Source organism: Marmota monax, unplaced genomic scaffold (genome assembly GCF_021218885.2).
Source record: "Marmota monax isolate L192 unplaced genomic scaffold, Marmota_monax_Labrador192_F-V1.1 WCK01_AAM20220418_F8-fsc00038, whole genome shotgun sequence".
Classification (NCBI taxonomy): domain Eukaryota; kingdom Metazoa; phylum Chordata; class Mammalia; order Rodentia; family Sciuridae; genus Marmota; species Marmota monax.
This window is the reverse complement of record NW_026692498.1, coordinates 7,493,947-7,511,386: the sequence shown is the minus strand read 5'-3', so window position 1 is coordinate 7,511,386 and position 17,440 is coordinate 7,493,947. Positions and strand designations below refer to the sequence as shown.

At 47.6% G+C, this 17,440-nt stretch overlaps 1 protein-coding gene across 1 annotated transcript; it reads left to right on the top strand.

Annotated features, from left to right (window-relative positions):
* Positions 1–839: 839 nt before the first annotated feature.
* On the top strand, positions 840–17,343 carry Vps51 (VPS51 subunit of GARP complex). The gene is made up of 10 exons (XM_046445285.2): positions 840–1,158; positions 1,612–1,741; positions 13,203–13,349; positions 13,430–13,649; positions 13,810–14,527; positions 14,923–15,138; positions 15,321–15,539; positions 15,903–16,024; positions 16,114–16,201; positions 16,950–17,343. The coding sequence occupies exons 1-10, from the start codon at positions 934–936 to the stop codon at positions 17,208–17,210; spliced, it is 2,346 nt and encodes a 781-aa protein (XP_046301241.1). The 5' UTR covers positions 840–933; the 3' UTR covers positions 17,211–17,343.
* Positions 17,344–17,440: the final 97 nt, after the last annotated feature.

Below are 17,440 nucleotides of genomic sequence, written 5' to 3'. Positions count from 1 at the left end.
GTAGTTCATAGGGTCTATGAAAATAAGTCGTGCTCTGTTTTGGTCTGCAGGACCCTTGGCAAAGAAAAATTAAATAAATAGTTTTTTTCCATCCATTCCATCCAGCCCCCACTAGACCATCGTAATGTTTCAAGGGCTACGCGCATGAACAAAGTCTTTCTTTTCTTCCATTCCCACTCTGTGCGTTCCAATTGAATTTCAAGTCATTCCCCTCTCGTGTGCCTCAGCTGTCGTTAGCTGCACCTTTTTCCAAGGCAGAAACCTGGAATCATCCTCCCTTCCTTCCCAACCCTCCAGTGGCACATCCCTTCAGTCATTTAACGTCTGCGGGGGCTGTTTTAAGCATGAGAGAATAGGGGTTCTCAAATGTGTGTAATGTGCGTGCCAGCACTTCTTGGGGACTTTAAAAAGAGGGTAGGTCTAGAAGAGCTTTTTTTTTTTTTTTTTTAAATCGCACCACGGGTACTTCTAAAGACAGTTCTGATGCATCACAGGACCGGGCCTGGAAAATCACTGTGCTCTATGCCCCTGTGGGTTAGGGTACAGGCTTTAGTCCTCGCAGCCCGCTAGTGGGGTATGTCCCCAATTTTAGGTGAACAAATTCCAGTGCTCGTCCAGTCCATCGGGGCACATATTCCCTGTGTCCCTGTGTCTCTTGCCTGCAGGGATGAAGGACTGGGGAGTCATGACCCGGCCCTCTTTCCCAGAGAGCAGCAAGCCAAGGCAGTTCCCAACTAGGGGAACTCAGGGCTCTCCCGGAACCATCATCACTCGTGGAGGACCGGTGTGGGGGAACACTAGTCTCGAAGGACCTAGAGCTGCAGGGGGACATTTCACCTGAAGGACTGCCTCGTTTCAACAACAACTTTATGGCTGCCGGAAGTACTTCTCGTTCCCTTTCCAGCTTCACGCCCGTGGGCTGCAGTGGGAGCGATGGCGGCGGCAGCCACCGGGCCTGGCCCGGGGTCTGGACCTGGAGACTCCCCGGAAGGGCCCGAGGCGGAGGCTCCGGAGCGGCGGCGGAAGGCGCACGGGATGCTGAAGCTTTACTACGGACTCTCGGAGGGGGAGGCGGCGGGGCGCCCCGCCGGGCCGGACCCCCTGGACCCGACTGATCTCAATGGGGCACACTTCGACCCGGAAGTTTATCTGGACAAGGTGTGTGTGTAGTGGTGGGTCCAGGCTCCCCATGTATCAGACCCCAAGAACATGCCTCCGACTTCGTTGCAGGGGTGACAGGAGCAAGGGTCATAAGAGGAGAACGACCCCGCCAGGCAGTAGAGGTTCTGCTGGAGCGTGAGAGCGTGGGCAGGTTGGGACTGGCCTCAGGTGATGCTGGGGTCTGAGGTCTCCAGGCTGCTGTTCCCATAGGGCCCGGGTAGGGGGCGTGGCCCAGGCTCTGACAGGCACAGGGCTGTACCTAGGCTGAGTCTGACAAACCCCAAACCGGGTCTAACCCAGTAATCTCTGAGGCAGGCCACTGTAGGCTCCATATATGGGATTCGTGACAGGGTGGGATCAGAGTTTTCTTGCACAGAAAGCCTACCAGTTGGGCAAGTTGGGGGACATGAATGCCCCCTGACCTGAACACTAACCACCCTACTTCTCTAGTTGCGTAGAGAGTGCCCCCTGGCCCAGCTGATGGACAGTGAGACCGACATGGTGCGGCAGATCCGGGCTCTAGACAGCGACATGCAGACCCTGGTTTATGAAAACTACAACAAGTTCATCTCAGCCACAGGTGATCCCCACTGGGACACATGAGTCTAACATCTCTCATTCCTCCTGTGTTGGGAGAAAAGTAGGGATTTAGAGGGAGGAGACCCAGATTTCAGTCCTGCTTGACATTAATATACTATCACCTCCCTCCCTCTGGTCCTTTGTGGTCAGACTACGGTGGAGGTAATAGCTGCTCCAGAAGGGTTGTTTTAATACCAAAGAGGAGAAATGATGAAATGACATTTTTAAATGAATTTATATAAATCATTTAAAAAGACTTCCTAACACCAAGGAAGTCTCAGTAAAGTTGCTTTTTGTTTGTTTGTTTTTAATTAGTGGTAACTTTTGTCTCTGGTCCAGACCTACTTCAAGGTAGATGGCCTTGTTCTTCCCTTCCTTTCTTCTTATTCCCCTTCCTCCTACCCTCCTTCTCTAATTAAACAAGGAGAGAAAAATTATGACATTAGAGACACAAAGATCATATAAGGTTTTTTAATTTATTTTGCCAAGAGCTATTTTGCACATTGGGGCTCTAACAGTGAATCCACCTGACAAAGCTTCTGCCTTTTGTAGCCCACATTCTACTTGGAAAGACAGACAATAAGTAAACACACACATAAAGGTGGTAGTAAGTGCTTAAAAAAATTGAGTAAGAAGAAAAGAATATATGTAGGGTCCTCCTTTAGTGAGGGTGAGTATGGGAAAGCCACTTTGAGGTGTGTCGTTTGAGCAGGGCCTTGAGAGACAGAGCCAGCGATGGGGTGGTAGGACTGGGGCAGGAGCACAGAGGTCAAGAAAAGAGAGCACATCTGGAGCATCCAGATGCAGCAGGGGAGAGTGGTGAGCTTAGGTAGGCTAGAGGGTTAGTAGGGATTAGGTTAGGGAAGGACCTGGGTGGTTGTGAGGAGTCTGCTTTTTACAGTGAGATGGAAGAACAGAAGAACGGTTGGTTTGGCTTATGTCTTAAAAGGGCCCTTCTGTCCACTTTGTTAAAAATGGACTAGAGAGGGGATAGGGTTGCAGCTCAGTGGTAGAGCGTTTGCCTAATATGTGTGAGGCACTGGGTTTGATCCTCAGCACCACATACAAAAATAAGTAAAGTAAAACTTTATTTATAAAAAAAAAAAAAAAAGGACTAGAGGGCTGGGGTTGTGGCTCAGTACTTGCCTAGCATGTGGGAGGTACTAGGTTTGATCCTCAGTACCACATAAAAATAAATAAAATAAAGGTATTATATCCATTTACAACTAAAAGAAAATATATATATATATATATATATATATATATATATATATATATATTAAATGGACTAGAGCCAGACACAGTGACATGCCTGTAATCCCAGCAGCTTGGAATATTGAGGCAGGATGATCAATGTGCCAGTCTCAGCAATTTAGACCCTGTTTCAAAATAAAAATTAAAAAGGGCTGGAGATGTGGCTCAGTGGTGAAGTGCTCAGTGGTGGGTTCAATTCCCAGTACCAAAAAGAAAGTGGACTATAGAGTTGGGTATGGTGGCACACTCCTATAATCCCAGCAACTTGGGAGGCTGAGGCAGGAGGATTGCAAGTTTGAGGCCAGCTTCAGTAACTTAGCAAGACCCTGTCTCTAAAAATAAAGGGGGCTGGGGATGTAGTTCAGTGGTAAAATGCCCCTGGGTTCAAACCCCAGTACCCCCCCCCCCAAAAAAAAAATGAAAGGAATTGAGGGTGGCAGAGACCATAGGTGGCTATTGAAGCAGTCAAGCTGATGACATGGACCAGGGTGGCAATATGGTAAAGTAGAATGATTCAAGATATTTTTGAAGGTCAACCTTAAGGCATTTATTGATTGAATCATGTGATACATGAGAGAAAGAGAATTAAAGGTGCTGGAGGTGTGGGCCCTGAGTCCCTGGGAAGAATGGTAATGCTTCTTATTTTGAAGGAGTAAGTTGCAGTGAGAGCAAAATTCAAGAGTTCAGTTTTGGCCCTGTCAAGTTATGATGCCTATTAGAGGAAGAGTCCGGCATTCAAGGTGTATGGAACAAGATGAGGGATCGCCTTGGAGGGAATGTAGAGAGAGGAGAGATCTGAGAATTGAGCCCAAGGGTATCTGACAGTCAAAGTCAGGAGGACAAGGAAGATCCCACAGAGGGAGTGAGCAGTTGGAGAGGTTTGAGGCCAGCCAGAAGCATGGTTGTCTTTGAACTAAATGAAGAAAACATTCCAAAAAATGGAACTAACAAACTTAGTCGAGCACCCAGAGAGCAAGGCAACATGGAGTACTTGTTGACTAGGCAGGGACTTGCAGGAGGAGAGCTGAGAGGCTCTGGAGCAGTGCACAGGTGCAGGGGCTGCCCTCGGCTAAGGACAGGTGCTCATCTACTAGGCTGGGCTGTAGCTCAGGAGTGGAGCACTTGCCTGGCAGGCAGTTCCCCAGCACTGCCCGGGAGCGGGGGGCTGGGGGGGGCGGTGGTGTGGTGGCACCAAGCACTTACCTACAGTAGCAGAAGGGGAAGAAGAATGTGGGCAGAGCCAGGCAGGTGCTAGATGTGGTAGAGCTTAACTAGAGACCTTCCAGAACATATCAGGGATTTTCCTTTATCCAAAGAGTGCTGAGGCAATGTGTTTAGACAGATGAATCATGTGGTGAGATTTGTGTTTTGAAAAGGTCCCTCCAGCTGCACTGGGAGGAACAGATGGAGAGGGGGCAGGAGTGAAGCCTTTTCTGTAGTTCAGGCTAGAAATTCTGGTAACTTGCACCAGCATGATGGTGATGGGCAGGATGAGAGGCATTTGGGGGCAATATTGACAGCCCAAGGAGCTTCAACTGTAAGGATTACCTCCAGGTTTCAGCTTAAGCACTAGGTGGTGGATAGAGCAGCAAGGTGATTTATTTATTTATGTTTTTGTTGCTGTAGATGGACACAATATCTTTATTTGTTTTTATGTGGTGCTGAGGATCGAACCCAGTGCCTCACACAGGTGAGGCATTCCAGAGAGAGACAGATGGTAAATGAAGAAGTTAAGATCATTTCACCTTGACAAGCTCTCTGGAGAAAATAAAACAGGATAACTTCTTAGAGGGTAGATGGTAGTGACTGATTTATAAAAGGTGGTAGAGAAAGGCTTTTCTGAGATGGGGACAGTTAAAGCGAGTGATGGAATTCCTCCAGGAGGATGTGGGGGCAGAATGACTCCAACTGACAGAACAGCCTAGGCAAAGGCCCTGGAAACTCTCCCAGTGCAGCCGGGACAGCAGTGGAGAGAGCTGGACCTGACTGTGGACCACGGGATGGCAAACTTTTTATGAAAAGGACCATAGCACATGGCTTTCTGGGCCATCTGTTGTGTTGCATCTGTTCAACTCTGCAACTGACACCTGAAATAGCCATACAGGTGATATGTGAATGAACGAGGGTGGCTGTGTTCCATCGCAACCTCATTTGCGTAAGCAGGTAGTGAGATTCTGGAGTGATGTGAGCAAAAATGCTGGAGCAAATGCATTGATCTCTCTTTCCTCCATTAGAAAGCAATGAAAAGGACTGGGGTCGTGGCTCAGTGATAGAGTGAGCGCTTGCTTCACACATGTGAGGCACTGGGTTTAATCCTCAGCACCACATAAAAATAAGTAAATAAAATAAAGATATTGTGTCCATCTATAACTGCAAAATATTTTTTAAAAAGCAATGAAAATATCCACAGTAGTCTGAAACAACTTCTTTAGAACTGTAGAAATTAACCAAGGTTTTCAGTAATATAGGAAAAAAGAAAAATGGCTGAATTTTGGTAAGAATAGTGAACACTGTGACTTTTTTTTTTTTTTTAGTACTGGGGATTGAACCCAGGGTGCTTAACCACTGAGCCACATCCCCACCCTTTTCTTATATTTTATTTAGAGACAGGGTCTCTCTTAGTTGCTTAGAGCCTCATTAAGTTGCTGAGGCTGACTTTGAATTCACTATCCTCTGCCCTCAGCCTCCAGAGCCACTGGGATTACAGGTGTGTGCCACGGTGCCCAGCCCTAGGACATTTTAACTTGCTTTAGCCCCACTGCTTGCTCTCCAACTCAGCTACGGCCTTGAAAAATAATAGCTCATATTTCTGGTCCTGGATGGAAGACAACAGAGATGGAGCCCTTTCAAGACCTCATACTCAACAAATTGTCATTACTTGATCTGTCTGGTGGTTTCTTTTTTTTTTTTTTTTTCCTTTCTTCTTTTTGAGATGGGTCTCACTATATTACCCATACTGGTCTTCAGCTCATGAGCTCAAGTGCTGCTCCTACCTCAGCATCCCAAGTGCTGGGACCATAATTATGCCCTGGCCTGGCTGTCTGGGGGTTTCTTGAAGGACTTCACTCTGTAGCTTTATCAGTATTTGACTTAGAGGTTGCCTAGTGCTGGAGGCCTCTCAAGGAGGAGCTTTTCAGAACAATTATAGATAAGTAATGTGATTGCTCAAGTTGATGGATAATAGTCAGGCTAGCTAATAATCTAACCAAAAAGTCTAAAAGGAAAAGCTCAGGAATTGGATGTCCATATCTCAGGAAGGCCACACACTTTTGCTGGGTTGTACCCATACTCAGGAAAGGCCTTAGAATGCCCTGAGCTCTCCCCTCTGGCTTATCTGGAATCTCTGTACTAACAGGAAGTGGAGGCTAAGGCCAAGTTGTAACCAACTGACTGGCTGCATGTTTAAGATCCCCAACATGCACACACACGGCCAGGGAGATTTATGGGTTCCAGGCATTTAAGGAGTTTTTAGTTTAATTATTAGCTGACCACTAAGCTAACCGAGTGAAGATATCAGTAACCATACACATCTAAGAAACAGACTTTGTGGAATTTATTCAGAAACTAATTAGATCAGGTTTAGTAACTCAGAAAAATCACTAAACAAAAACAGCAACTATAGCAAGCAGCAACAATAAATCTTGAGTAGGGAGGAGAATCTGATTCACTGAGTTGTCATATTATTATTATTTTTTTTTAATATTTATTTTTTTTAGTTTTCAGCAGACACAACATCTTTGTTTGTATGTGGTGCTGAGGATCGAACCCGGGACGCACGCATGCCAGGCGAGCGCGCTACTGCTTGAGCCACATCCCCAGCCCTGAGTTGTCATATTATTTTAATGTCTCTTTTCAACAAAAATTTATGAGACACTCAGAGACAAGAAAATATGGCCTGTTGCAGTAAAATCAATAATAAAAACTGTCTCTGATGAAACCTAAACATTTATTTACTACTAGACTTAAATCTGGTGTTTTTAGTATATTCAAAGAGCAAAGGAAAGTGATGTCTAAAGACATAAAGAAAAAGATGTGCTGATGCATGCCTCTAATCCCAGCAACTTGGGAGGCCAAGGCAGGAGGATCAAAAGTTCAAGGCCAGCCTCAGCAACTTGGTGAGACCCTCTCTCAAAATAAAAAATAAAAAGTGCTGGGGAGGTGGCTCCGTGTATAGCTCCCCTTGGTTCAATCCCTGATGCCAATAAATAAATAAATAGATAAATAAATTTTAAAAAAGAACTAAAGGAAGATGTGAAAATGATATTGTTTTTAAAAAGAACCAGGTAGAAATGATGTAGTATAATGAATATAATGAAAATTTAATTTATAAAAATGGCTAAACTAATTAGGACAAATTTTTAAAAAGGAAAAAAGTGGGGCTGGAGTTGTGGCTCAATGGTGAAGTGCTTGTCTCCCATTCATGGGGCACTGGGTCAATCCTCAGCACCACATAAAAAAATAAAGGTGTCCGGCTGGGGTCGTGGCTCAGAGGTAGAGTGCTCACCTACCATGTGTGAGGCACTGGGTTCGATCCTCAGCACCACATAGAGTAAAATAAAGACATTGTTCACCTATAACTAAAAAGTAAATATTAAAAAAAAGATGTTGTGCCCATCTACAACTAAAAACAAAACAAAACAAAAGTCTTTAAAAAAGCAAAGAAATTGCTCAACAGCAGATTTGAACAAGGAGAAGAATCAGCAAAACTTGAATATATGTCAACTGAGATTATCCAATCTGAAGGATAAAAAGTAAAAATGATAAAATTGAATAGAATCTCAGAGATCTGAGGGACATTATCTGGTGTGCCAACATGTGTACACTAGAAGTGTCAGATGGAGAGGAGAGAAGAGAAGAATATATGAATAAACAATAGCAGAGATTTTGAATGAAAAACATTTATCTGTGTGTCCAAGAAACAAAACAAACTACAAGTAGAATACATGTTAAAATATTGATGCCTGGACACATTGTAGTCCAAAGACAGAGAAATTAGCTCCCGGCACAGTGATGCATGCCTGTAATCCCTGCGGCTCAGGAGGCTGAGGCAGGAGGATCCTGAGTTCAAAGCCAGCCTCAGCAAAGGTGAGGCGCTAAGCAGCTCAATGAGATCCTATTTCTAAATAAAATACAGAATAGGGCTTGGATTGTGTCTCAGTGGTCAAGTGCCCCTGAATTCAACCAGTAACACCACCAAACCCCCCCAAAAGAGAAATTAGAAAGTGTGTCAAGAGAGAAGCATTCTCTCATGCAGGAGGGATCATCAGTAAGGTCAACACCTGGGGCTGGGGATTTAATTCAGTGCTAGTGCTTGCCTAGCCTGAGGCCCAGAATTCAATCCCCGGGTCTGCAAAAAAACAACCAGAGATCAACAGCTGATTTCTTAGAAGCCAGGAAGTTGGAAGGCATGACATTATAAAGTGCTGGAAGGAAGACAAATGCCAGCCAAGAATTCTATACTCAGTAATAAAATTATCCTGAAAAAAAAGAAGGAAAACTGAGTGGGATGATATGCTCCCATAGTCCCAGCTACACAGGATGTTGAAGGACCCAGGAGTTTGAATCCATCCTGGAAAGAGAGAAATTGACAAGAGGATTATAAAAATTAATAAGGAAATGTGAGAGACTCAAAATAGCCCAAATGGTCTTGCAAAAGAACAAACTCACACCAGTTTCAAAACTTACTTCAATCTAATTAACTAAGAAGATATAATACTGGCATAGTTTTGCCATCTAGATCAATTGAATAGAACTGAGTCCAGAAACAAACACATCTTTGATCAATGGACTTTTAACAAAGATGCCAAGATCATTCAATTTGAAGAACAGGTTTTATCAACACGTGGTGCTAAGACAGCAAATGTCCACATACGGAAGAATGAAGTTGCATCCCTATTTCACATCACATAAAATTAATTAACTCAACATGGATAATACACTTTAATGTAAGAGCTAACAATATAAAACTCTTAGAAGAAAAAGAAAGATGCAAATCTTCATGACCTTGGATTGTGCAAGGGTTTCTTAGATATGACACCAAAAGCACAAATAAGTAAAGGAAAAAATAGATAAATTGAACTTCTCAGAATTATCTTGCATTTCAGGTGACACTATTGAAGAAATAAAAGGACTCCTTACAGAATGGAAGAAAATATTTGGAAATTACATGTCTAATAAGAGTATAGTACCCAGAATTATAACTCAGGGATAAAAAGACAAGTAGTCCTATTTGAAAATGGGCAAAAGATCTAAATGGATGTTTTTACAAAGAAAACATACAAATGACCAATAAGCACATGTAAAGATGCTCAGCTTCATTAGTAATTAGGGAAGTTCAAACAAGATACCACTACACACCACGATTGTGGTAATCCCAAAGTGGAAAATAACAAGTGTTGGTGAGGATGTGGAGGATGGAACCATCATAATTACGAGTAAAAACAGTTTAACCATTCCTGAAAAGATAAACCCAGAGTTACCATGTGACCCAGCAGTTCTACTCCTAGAAATATGCTGAATATGCTGAAGAGAATTGAAAACAAATGTTCACATCAAAATATGGGTGCAGCCCAGTGTGATGGCACATATATGAAATCCTAGCTTTCCAGGAGGCTGAGGCAGGAGGATTGTAAGCTCTAGGTCAGCCTGGTCAGCTTTGCAAGACCCCATCTTAAAAGGGCTGGGGATGTAGCTCAGCGGTACAGTGCGCCTGGGTTCAATCCCCAGTACTGAGAAAAATGAAAAAGTTCTTTCAGCAGGGTGTGGTGGTATACCCCTATCATCCCAGCTACTCTAGAGGCTGAGGCAGAAAGATCACAAAATTGAGGCCAGCTTGTGCAATTTAGTGAGACACTTTTCTCAAGAAGAGCTCAAGATGTAGCTCAGTAGTAGAGTGCTTGCCTAGCATGTGCCAGCTCCTGGATTCCATGCACAGTATTCTGGTGAGGAGGTGATGCTGACTGGCAGTGGCAATTATGGTCATTCTTACTGTTTGTTTTGTTTTTGTGGTGCTAGCTGTCAATCTCAGGACCTTGCCCATGTTGAACAGGTGCACCATCACTGATCCATACCTCAGTCCTGTCTGTAATATTTTGGGAGATGCTCCTAGAACTGCCTCATTGAACATGATGCTGAATTTGGAGGTTAGGAAAATATTCAGCCATTAATAACTTACTGAGTTTTTTTTTTTTAATGGACACAATATTTTTTTTTTTTTAGGAGAGAGAGAAGAGAGAGAGAATTTTTTAATATTTATTTTTTAGTTATTGGCGGACACAGCATCTTTGCTTGTATGTGGTGCTGAGGATCGAACCCGGGCCGCACGCATGCCAGACGAGCGCGCTACCGCTTGAGCCACATCCCCAGCCCGACACAATATCTTTATTTATTTATTTTTATGTGGTGCTGAGGATCAAACCCAGTGCCTCACAAATGCTCTACCACTGAGTTACAGCCCCAGCCCCTCTTACTGAATTTTAAAAACTCAGTAATAGATGTTGAATTGTCTCATTTATTTGTTTGTTTGTTTGTTTATTGATACAGGGGATTTAACTCAAAGGCACTTGGCCACATCCCCAGCCCTATTTTGTATTTTATTTAGACAGAGTCTCACTGAGTTGCTTAGTACCTTGCTTTTGCTGAGACTAGCTTTGAACTTGCAATCCTCCTGTCTCAGCCTCCCAAGCTGCTGGGATTACAGGCGTATGCTGTCGTGCCCAGCTGTCTTATTTATGGATATGGTGAATTTAAAAAGGTTTTTTAAAGGGGAGAGAAAATACAGTGAATTACTATTAAAAGATCCTCTGATATTGAACCATGTTTACATTCATGAAATAAAAAGTATTTGAACATATTTTATCAGTTATTCTTTTAATAAACTGCTGAATTCCATTTTCTAATTTACCCACGCATCTCTGTTTAATTCATCTTTGCATCTCCATTCATAAGAGAGATGAATGTGTTGTTTCTTTTTTGTCTACACTCTGTGGGGTTTTCATATCAGAGTTTGTGCTACCAAGTTCAAGTGGAAGCTTCTCTCCCTGCTGGGATGAGCGGCATTCGCGCACATCGTCTGGGGCTGGGTCCTATCTCCAGAGGATAGGGATGTCTTTCCTTAGCAACATTCTGATTTTGTTTTGTTTTGTTTTCTGGAACCCATTTTGGTAAATTCTATTTTTGTAGCAAGTTATCCTTTTTTTAATATTTATTTTTTAGATATAGGTGGACACAATGTCTTTATTTTACTTTATGTGGGGCTGAGGATGGAACCCAGTGCCTCATGCATGCTAGGAGAGTGCTGTACCTCTGAGCCACAACCCCAGCCCAGCAAGTTATCCATTTTATCCTTAGAATATAACCCTTATGAATTAATTCAGTGTTTCATTTTGTTATCTTCTACATACATTGTAATTTCAGTTGACTTGCTGATGGAGTGAATGTGAGGTGAAGGAAAAATAGGACTCAAAGATGACATGTTGGAAATAGCCAGGAGCCAAGATGGAAGAGACAGAGGCAGCTTTAGGGAACATGAGGAATTTTGTTTTGGACATATCCATATTGAGGTGTTACAGGGTCCTTCTGCAGGGCTGTGGTCAGAACCAGGGGCAGAACTGTTTTCACGCAGCTGCAGCAAGAGACTGCATAAGGTGCTCAGGGAGCGGGAGAGCAGAAAGCATGGACTGTGTGTAGGTGTCCGTTCATTCTGCAGATTTGAAGGGAGTTGACATTTGCTTTTATTTTCTTCATGAAGTATGAAGCAGGGTCTCCAGTAGAGAGTTTCAGAGCATGAGCTGGGCACAGTGGCACACACCTGTAATTCAAGTGACACAGAATGCTGAGACAGGAGGATGGCAAATTCAAAGCCAGCTGCAGCAACTTAGTAAGGCCCTAAGCAACTCAGTGAGACCCTGTCTCAAAATAAAAAATGAAAAGGGCTGGGGATGTGGCTTAGTGGTAAAAGCACCCCTGGGTTCAATCCCCATTAGGGAGAGGGAGAGAGGGAATTGGAGGCTGAGGACTGAAGAGAAAATGCTACTTTGGAAAATGGAAAAACAGACCCACTAGATCACTTGGGAAGATGGCTAGGTAGCGTGGAGTGCTACTTTGGGACATCAGGCGATAACATTTCAAGGGAGAACAGCTGGAGTGATTTTGTGACCCATCTTTGGCTGTTTGGGTATGAGATGTAAGTGGCTAGCTGGGCTTAACCTGCACTAGTCATAGAAGGAGGGGACAGGAGAGGTCAGGGGCTGGCAAACACAGTGATGCTGATGGAGGATTCAAATGATCAGAGAGGCATTAGGAATAGTGATCAAGAGCCAGGGATGTTTGGTGGGTGGACAGGTTGGTGATGGAATTACAGCTGAGATTTTTGGAGAGGCATTTCCTGAAGATGGCTAGGAGGTGTGGACCAGATGAGGCACAGGCAGGAAGAGGTGACTGAGGAGACTGGTGAACAGTCAGTGTTCAGAGGCTTGTCCATGTCGCTGATATCCACAAAGAAGTAGCAGGAGGGAATCAAGAGGGAAGAGTGATCGGGAACTGAGAGGAGTGGCAGGGGATGGCAACAAGGGTGGGTATTATACATGATCTTCAAAACAGTGGGGTTTTGAGGAGAGGTCGGGTAGAAATGATCTAGAAGCATTAAGGGCCAGACCCTGAGGTACCTTGGTTGTAAAAAGGAACAGCTTCCTTAGGCAGGTTTCTTTGAGGACAAAAGGGAAGGACCCTTCAAATAAGATAGACCATGTTCCAGAAGGTGAGTGAAAGGGTTGTGGGACAGGCAGTTTAGGAAGGAGAACAGGGTGAACAAATATTTATTATTTCCCCTGCATGGGCATAGAGGATGCCCCTGTGAACTAGCAGACAGGTCCCTGCCTTTGCAGAACTTGTTGTGTTTTAATGCTGCTTCAACCAGTACTAAGTGTCTTGAGTTCTCCTTGAGATCTAGACACCTTCTGAAGGCAGAGATCCCTCTGCTTCTCCCCTGGACAAAGAGCCAAGGGTACAGAGCAGCTATGTGTGTGCAAATGCCTGCTGCTCTAACATAATCACCCCCTCTCCATGCTGTGACCAAGCCCTTGGCAACCCTTTCACGCTGAGTCATGGGTGTGTGTGAGAGCCCTTGTTCCAGGTCTCAAGCTGAGAGCTGCACCTGCCCTCCCCCCCAGTCATCTCCTTTTCCCTCATCTGGGCCCTTGCTCTACCAGACACCATCCGGAAGATGAAGAACGATTTCCGTAAGATGGAGGACGAGATGGACCGTCTGGCCACCAACATGGCGGTGATCACCGACTTCAGTGCACGCATCAGCGCCACGCTGCAGGACCGCCACGAGCGCATCACTAAGCTGGCAGGTGGGTCCCATCCCTAGCAGGCCCTGCAGAAGGCAGCCCTCTGCTGTGGGGCTGACATGTTCTCCCGGTTGGCCCCCCAGGTGTGCATGCGCTCCTGCGAAAGCTGCAGTTCCTCTTCGAGCTGCCCTCGCGCCTCACCAAGTGTGTGGAGCTGGGCGCCTACGGGCAGGCGGTGCGCTACCAGGGCCGCGCGCGGGCCGTGCTGCAGCAATACCAGCACCTGCCCTCCTTCCGTGCCATCCAGGACGACTGTCAGGTCATCACGGCCCGCCTAGCTCAGCAGCTGCGGCAGCGCTTCAGGTGTGGTCCCTGGCCCTAGCCTTGCCCACCAGCCAGGGCGGAGTACACACCTCCCAGGCCCTTGTGGGCTGTGCCCTGCCTACTGCCTTGCCTCCCTGACTCCTGCCCACCCTGCTAGCCGCCCTAGGTCTGCCTCTCACTGCCATCTCCCTCCCCACAGGGAGGGTGGCTCAGGCGCCCCTGAGCAGGCCGAGTGTGTGGAGTTGTTGCTGGCCCTGGGCGAGCCTGCCGAGGAGCTGTGCGAAGAGTTCCTGGCGCATGCTCGTGGGAGGCTTGAAGAGGAGCTGAGCAGCCTGGAGAGCGAGCTGGGGCCCTCTCCTCCTGCCCCTGATGTGTTAGAGTTCACTGACCGAGGCGGCAGTGGCTTCGTGGGCGGCCTCTGCCAGGTGGCAGCAGCCTATCAGGAGCTGTTTGCAGCCCAAGGCCCCGCGGGTGCCGAGAAGCTGGCAGCCTTCGCACGGGAGCTGGGCGGCAGATACTTTGCTCTGGTGGAGCGGCGACTGGCACAGGAGCAGGGTGGTGGTGACAATTCGCTGCTGGTGCGAGCGCTGGATCGCTTCCATCGGCGCCTCCGGGCTCCTGGGGCCCTACTGGCTGCTGCAGGGCTCGCTGAGGCTGCCACTGAGATTGTGGAGCGAGTGGCCCGAGAGCGCCTGGGCCATCATCTACAGGGCCTGCGGGCAGCCTTCCTGGGCTGCTTGACGGATGTGCGCCAAGCCCTTGCTGCTCCTCGCCTGGCTGGGAAGGAAGGCCCCAGCCTAGCCGACTTGCTGGCCAATGTGGCCAGCTCCATCTTGAGCCACATCAAGGCCTCTCTGGCAGCTGTGCACCTCTTCACTGCCAAGGAGGTGTCCTTCTCCAACAAGCCCTATTTCCGGGTACGGTCTGCCCAGGGGCTTTTAGTTATTTGTTCTGCTAATTGGCTCTCCAATGTCCTTTTACTAGTACATACTTATCAGTGATTGGGGAACTGAGGACTAGTTACCACGGCTCACACAGTCTTTGCCCCTAGAGGGCACTCTAGATGCGCTGTCAGGTTCTCCAGGATGGGGGGGACTCTGAGAGCACCTGCAGCCAAGCTATAGCAGAGGAAAGTGCCAGCCAGTGTCCCTAGTGCTGCCAGTGCCACACACACACAGACCAAGCAGAGAAGCTGCTCCTGGGTACTTGAGATGCAAGATGAAGCTGTCCCTTGGAGAGGGGCCAGGGCAGAGGGTGGGACAGCCCCTGTCTAGAAGAAAGGACTGTCTATCTGGGCCCTTCTTCCTCCCAGGGTGAGTTCTGCAGCCAGGGTGTCCGAGAAGGCCTCATCGTGGGCTTCATCCGCTCCATGTGCCAGACAGCTCAGAGCTTCTGTGACAGCCCAGGAGAGAAGGGAGGTGCCACCCCCCCTGCCTTGCTTCTGCTACTTTCCCGCCTCTGCCTGGACTATGAGACAGCCACTATCTCCTACATTCTCACTCTCACTGATGAGCAGTTTCTGGTGCAGGTGAAATTTGGGCTCATGGCAGGGGGCAGAGGGTGGTGGTTCTGGGAACATAGGAGGCTGGGCAGTCCCTGGTGGCCAGACCCAACCTCTACCCTACTTTGGCTGTGTCTGACTCTTAATTGGAAGTGGCCCCTGAATGGTCACCAAGTACCCACTGCCTCTGTCCTCTGCCTCTGGCTCAGGACCAGTCTCCAGTGACACCTGTCAGCACACTGTGTGCAGAGGCCAGGGAGACAGCGCGGAGACTGCTGACCCACTATGTGAAGGTGCAGGGCCTGGTCATATCACAGATGCTACGCAAGAGTGTGGAGACCCGGGACTGGCTTACTACACTGGAGCCTCGGAATGTGCGCGCTGTCATGAAGCGGGTTGTGGAGGACACAACAGCTATTGACGTGCAGGTGCTGCCCTCGGCTGACTGCTGTAGCCCTGACACAGACTGGGGGTATTGGGAACAGCACTCTAAGGATCAAGACAAAAGGGCCAGGCAATGCCTGTATTCATGTTCTTATTCCTCAGCCTTGGGAGTGTAGTAGCATCACCACCCCCATTTTACCTACAGGGCAGCAGAGGCCTAGGGTCACCCAGGAAATTGGGGCAGGGCTATGCTGAATATTGGGTCTCAGACTGACTTTTATGTCCTGCTTTGGCCCACTCCACTGATTCTATAAATGGTGACTCGGTACCCTGCGATTCTTGTAACAAATGAGTAAGTATCAGGCATCCTCTGCTGAGGCTCCTTGTGGTACCTCTTTCACCACCAGGTGGGGCTCCTATATGAAGAGGGTGTTCGCAAGGCCCAGAGTAGCGACTCCAGCAAGAGGACCTTCTCAGTGTACAGCAGCTCTCGGCAGCAGGGCCGCTATGCACCTAGCTACACACCCAGGTCTGGCTGGTAGGGGTGCCTCAGGGAAATGCATGAAAGAGGACCGTGCGCTGGGCGGGTTGTGATTCCTTGTCTCATTCCTCATGCAGTGCTCCAATGGACACCAACCTCTTGAGCAATATCCAGAAGCTGTTCTCTGAGCGTATTGATGTGTTCAGCCCTGTGGAGTTCAACAAGGTCTGAAGTCCCATGTGACCCAGACTCCAGGGGAACTGGGGAAGCTTGGCTGGAGCAGCTGTGCACCAGCCCAGGAAGCCCTAGGACCTGGTCTATGCCCAACAGTCTCTATTTCTAGGGCTGTTTCCAGGTAGTTCAGAGCACCACCACCATCACTTCATAGCTCAAGCCTGGATGCTGATCTAGAAGCCTCTGCCTTTGTCTCCACAGTAGTTCTGGGTCCTCAGGGTTTCCTAGTCACACTTTGGCTTTTGCCCAACTCCAGTCCAAGTTCAGGGATATTTTTTCCCTCACTTAGTAATGTCTTTCCTTACCCCATGTTAATACTGGCCCCTATCTCTGCCTCTGATTGCTGGGTCCTGCCTTCCCTTTCCCTTTAGATACCCTGTGATTCTTGTAACAAATGAGTAGGTATAGGGTATGCTCTGCTGAGGCTCCTTGTGGTACCTACGTACCTGCCAGGGCTGGAGGTGTGTGGAGCCCTCGAGCGCTGCTGCTGTTACCTCTATAGCAGAGGTACCAGGTACCATGTCCCTGGAACTCTCTGCCCGGGACCTCCTGTTTTATGCCATTTGCTGGCACCTCGTGTTGTTGATAGACCTTTATTTATATGAGGTGCTGAGAATCGGATCCAGTACCTCACAGGTGCCAGGCAAGTGCGCTACCACTGAGCCACAGCCACAGCCCCCTGGCCCCTCTTCTTAACACCTACAGTCACTCAGCTGCCTCCCTATGTCCCTGCCTGCAGGTGTCGGTGTTGACAGGCATCATTAAGATCAGTCTGAAGACGCTGCTGGAATGTGTGAGGCTGCGCACCTTTGGGCGCTTCGGGCTGCAGCAGGTGCAGGTGGACTGCCACTTCCTGCAGCTCTATTTATGGCGCTTTGTGGCGGATGAGGAGCTTGTGCACCTGCTCCTGGATGAAGTGGTGGCCTCAGCTGCCCTGCGCTGTCCGGACCCAGTGCCTATGGAGCCCAGTGTTGTGGAGGTCATCTGCGAGCGCGGCTAGGCTCATCTGATGAGCACACAGGGCCGTCGTGGTGCCCATCTGGTCAATGCCATGGTCTGACCTTCTGGTGCGGCAGACCTTCCCTGGGTCAGGACGGGTGTCAGGACCAGCTTAATAAACCTGTTTCCTCCTAGGTCTCTTAGTGCGTGCGGGAACCTGCAAGGGGTGGGGTTTGGGGGTTGAGGCTTCTGAGGCGCCAGCGCAGGATCCGCCCCCGAGCGCCAATTGGC

Bases quoted from the DNA above. Each gene is read 5' to 3' on its own strand.
- Vps51 (XM_046445285.2), top strand. From the start codon at position 934: ATGGCGGCGGCAGCCACCGGGCCTGGCCCGGGGTCTGGACCTGGAGAC. The intron at 13,650-13,809 runs GTGTGGTCCCTG...CCCTCCCCACAG, and splicing joins CAGCTGCGGCAGCGCTTCAG to GGAGGGTGGCTCAGGCGCCC. The intron at 15,540-15,902 runs GTGCTGCCCTCG...TTTCACCACCAG, and splicing joins CAACAGCTATTGACGTGCAG to GTGGGGCTCCTATATGAAGA.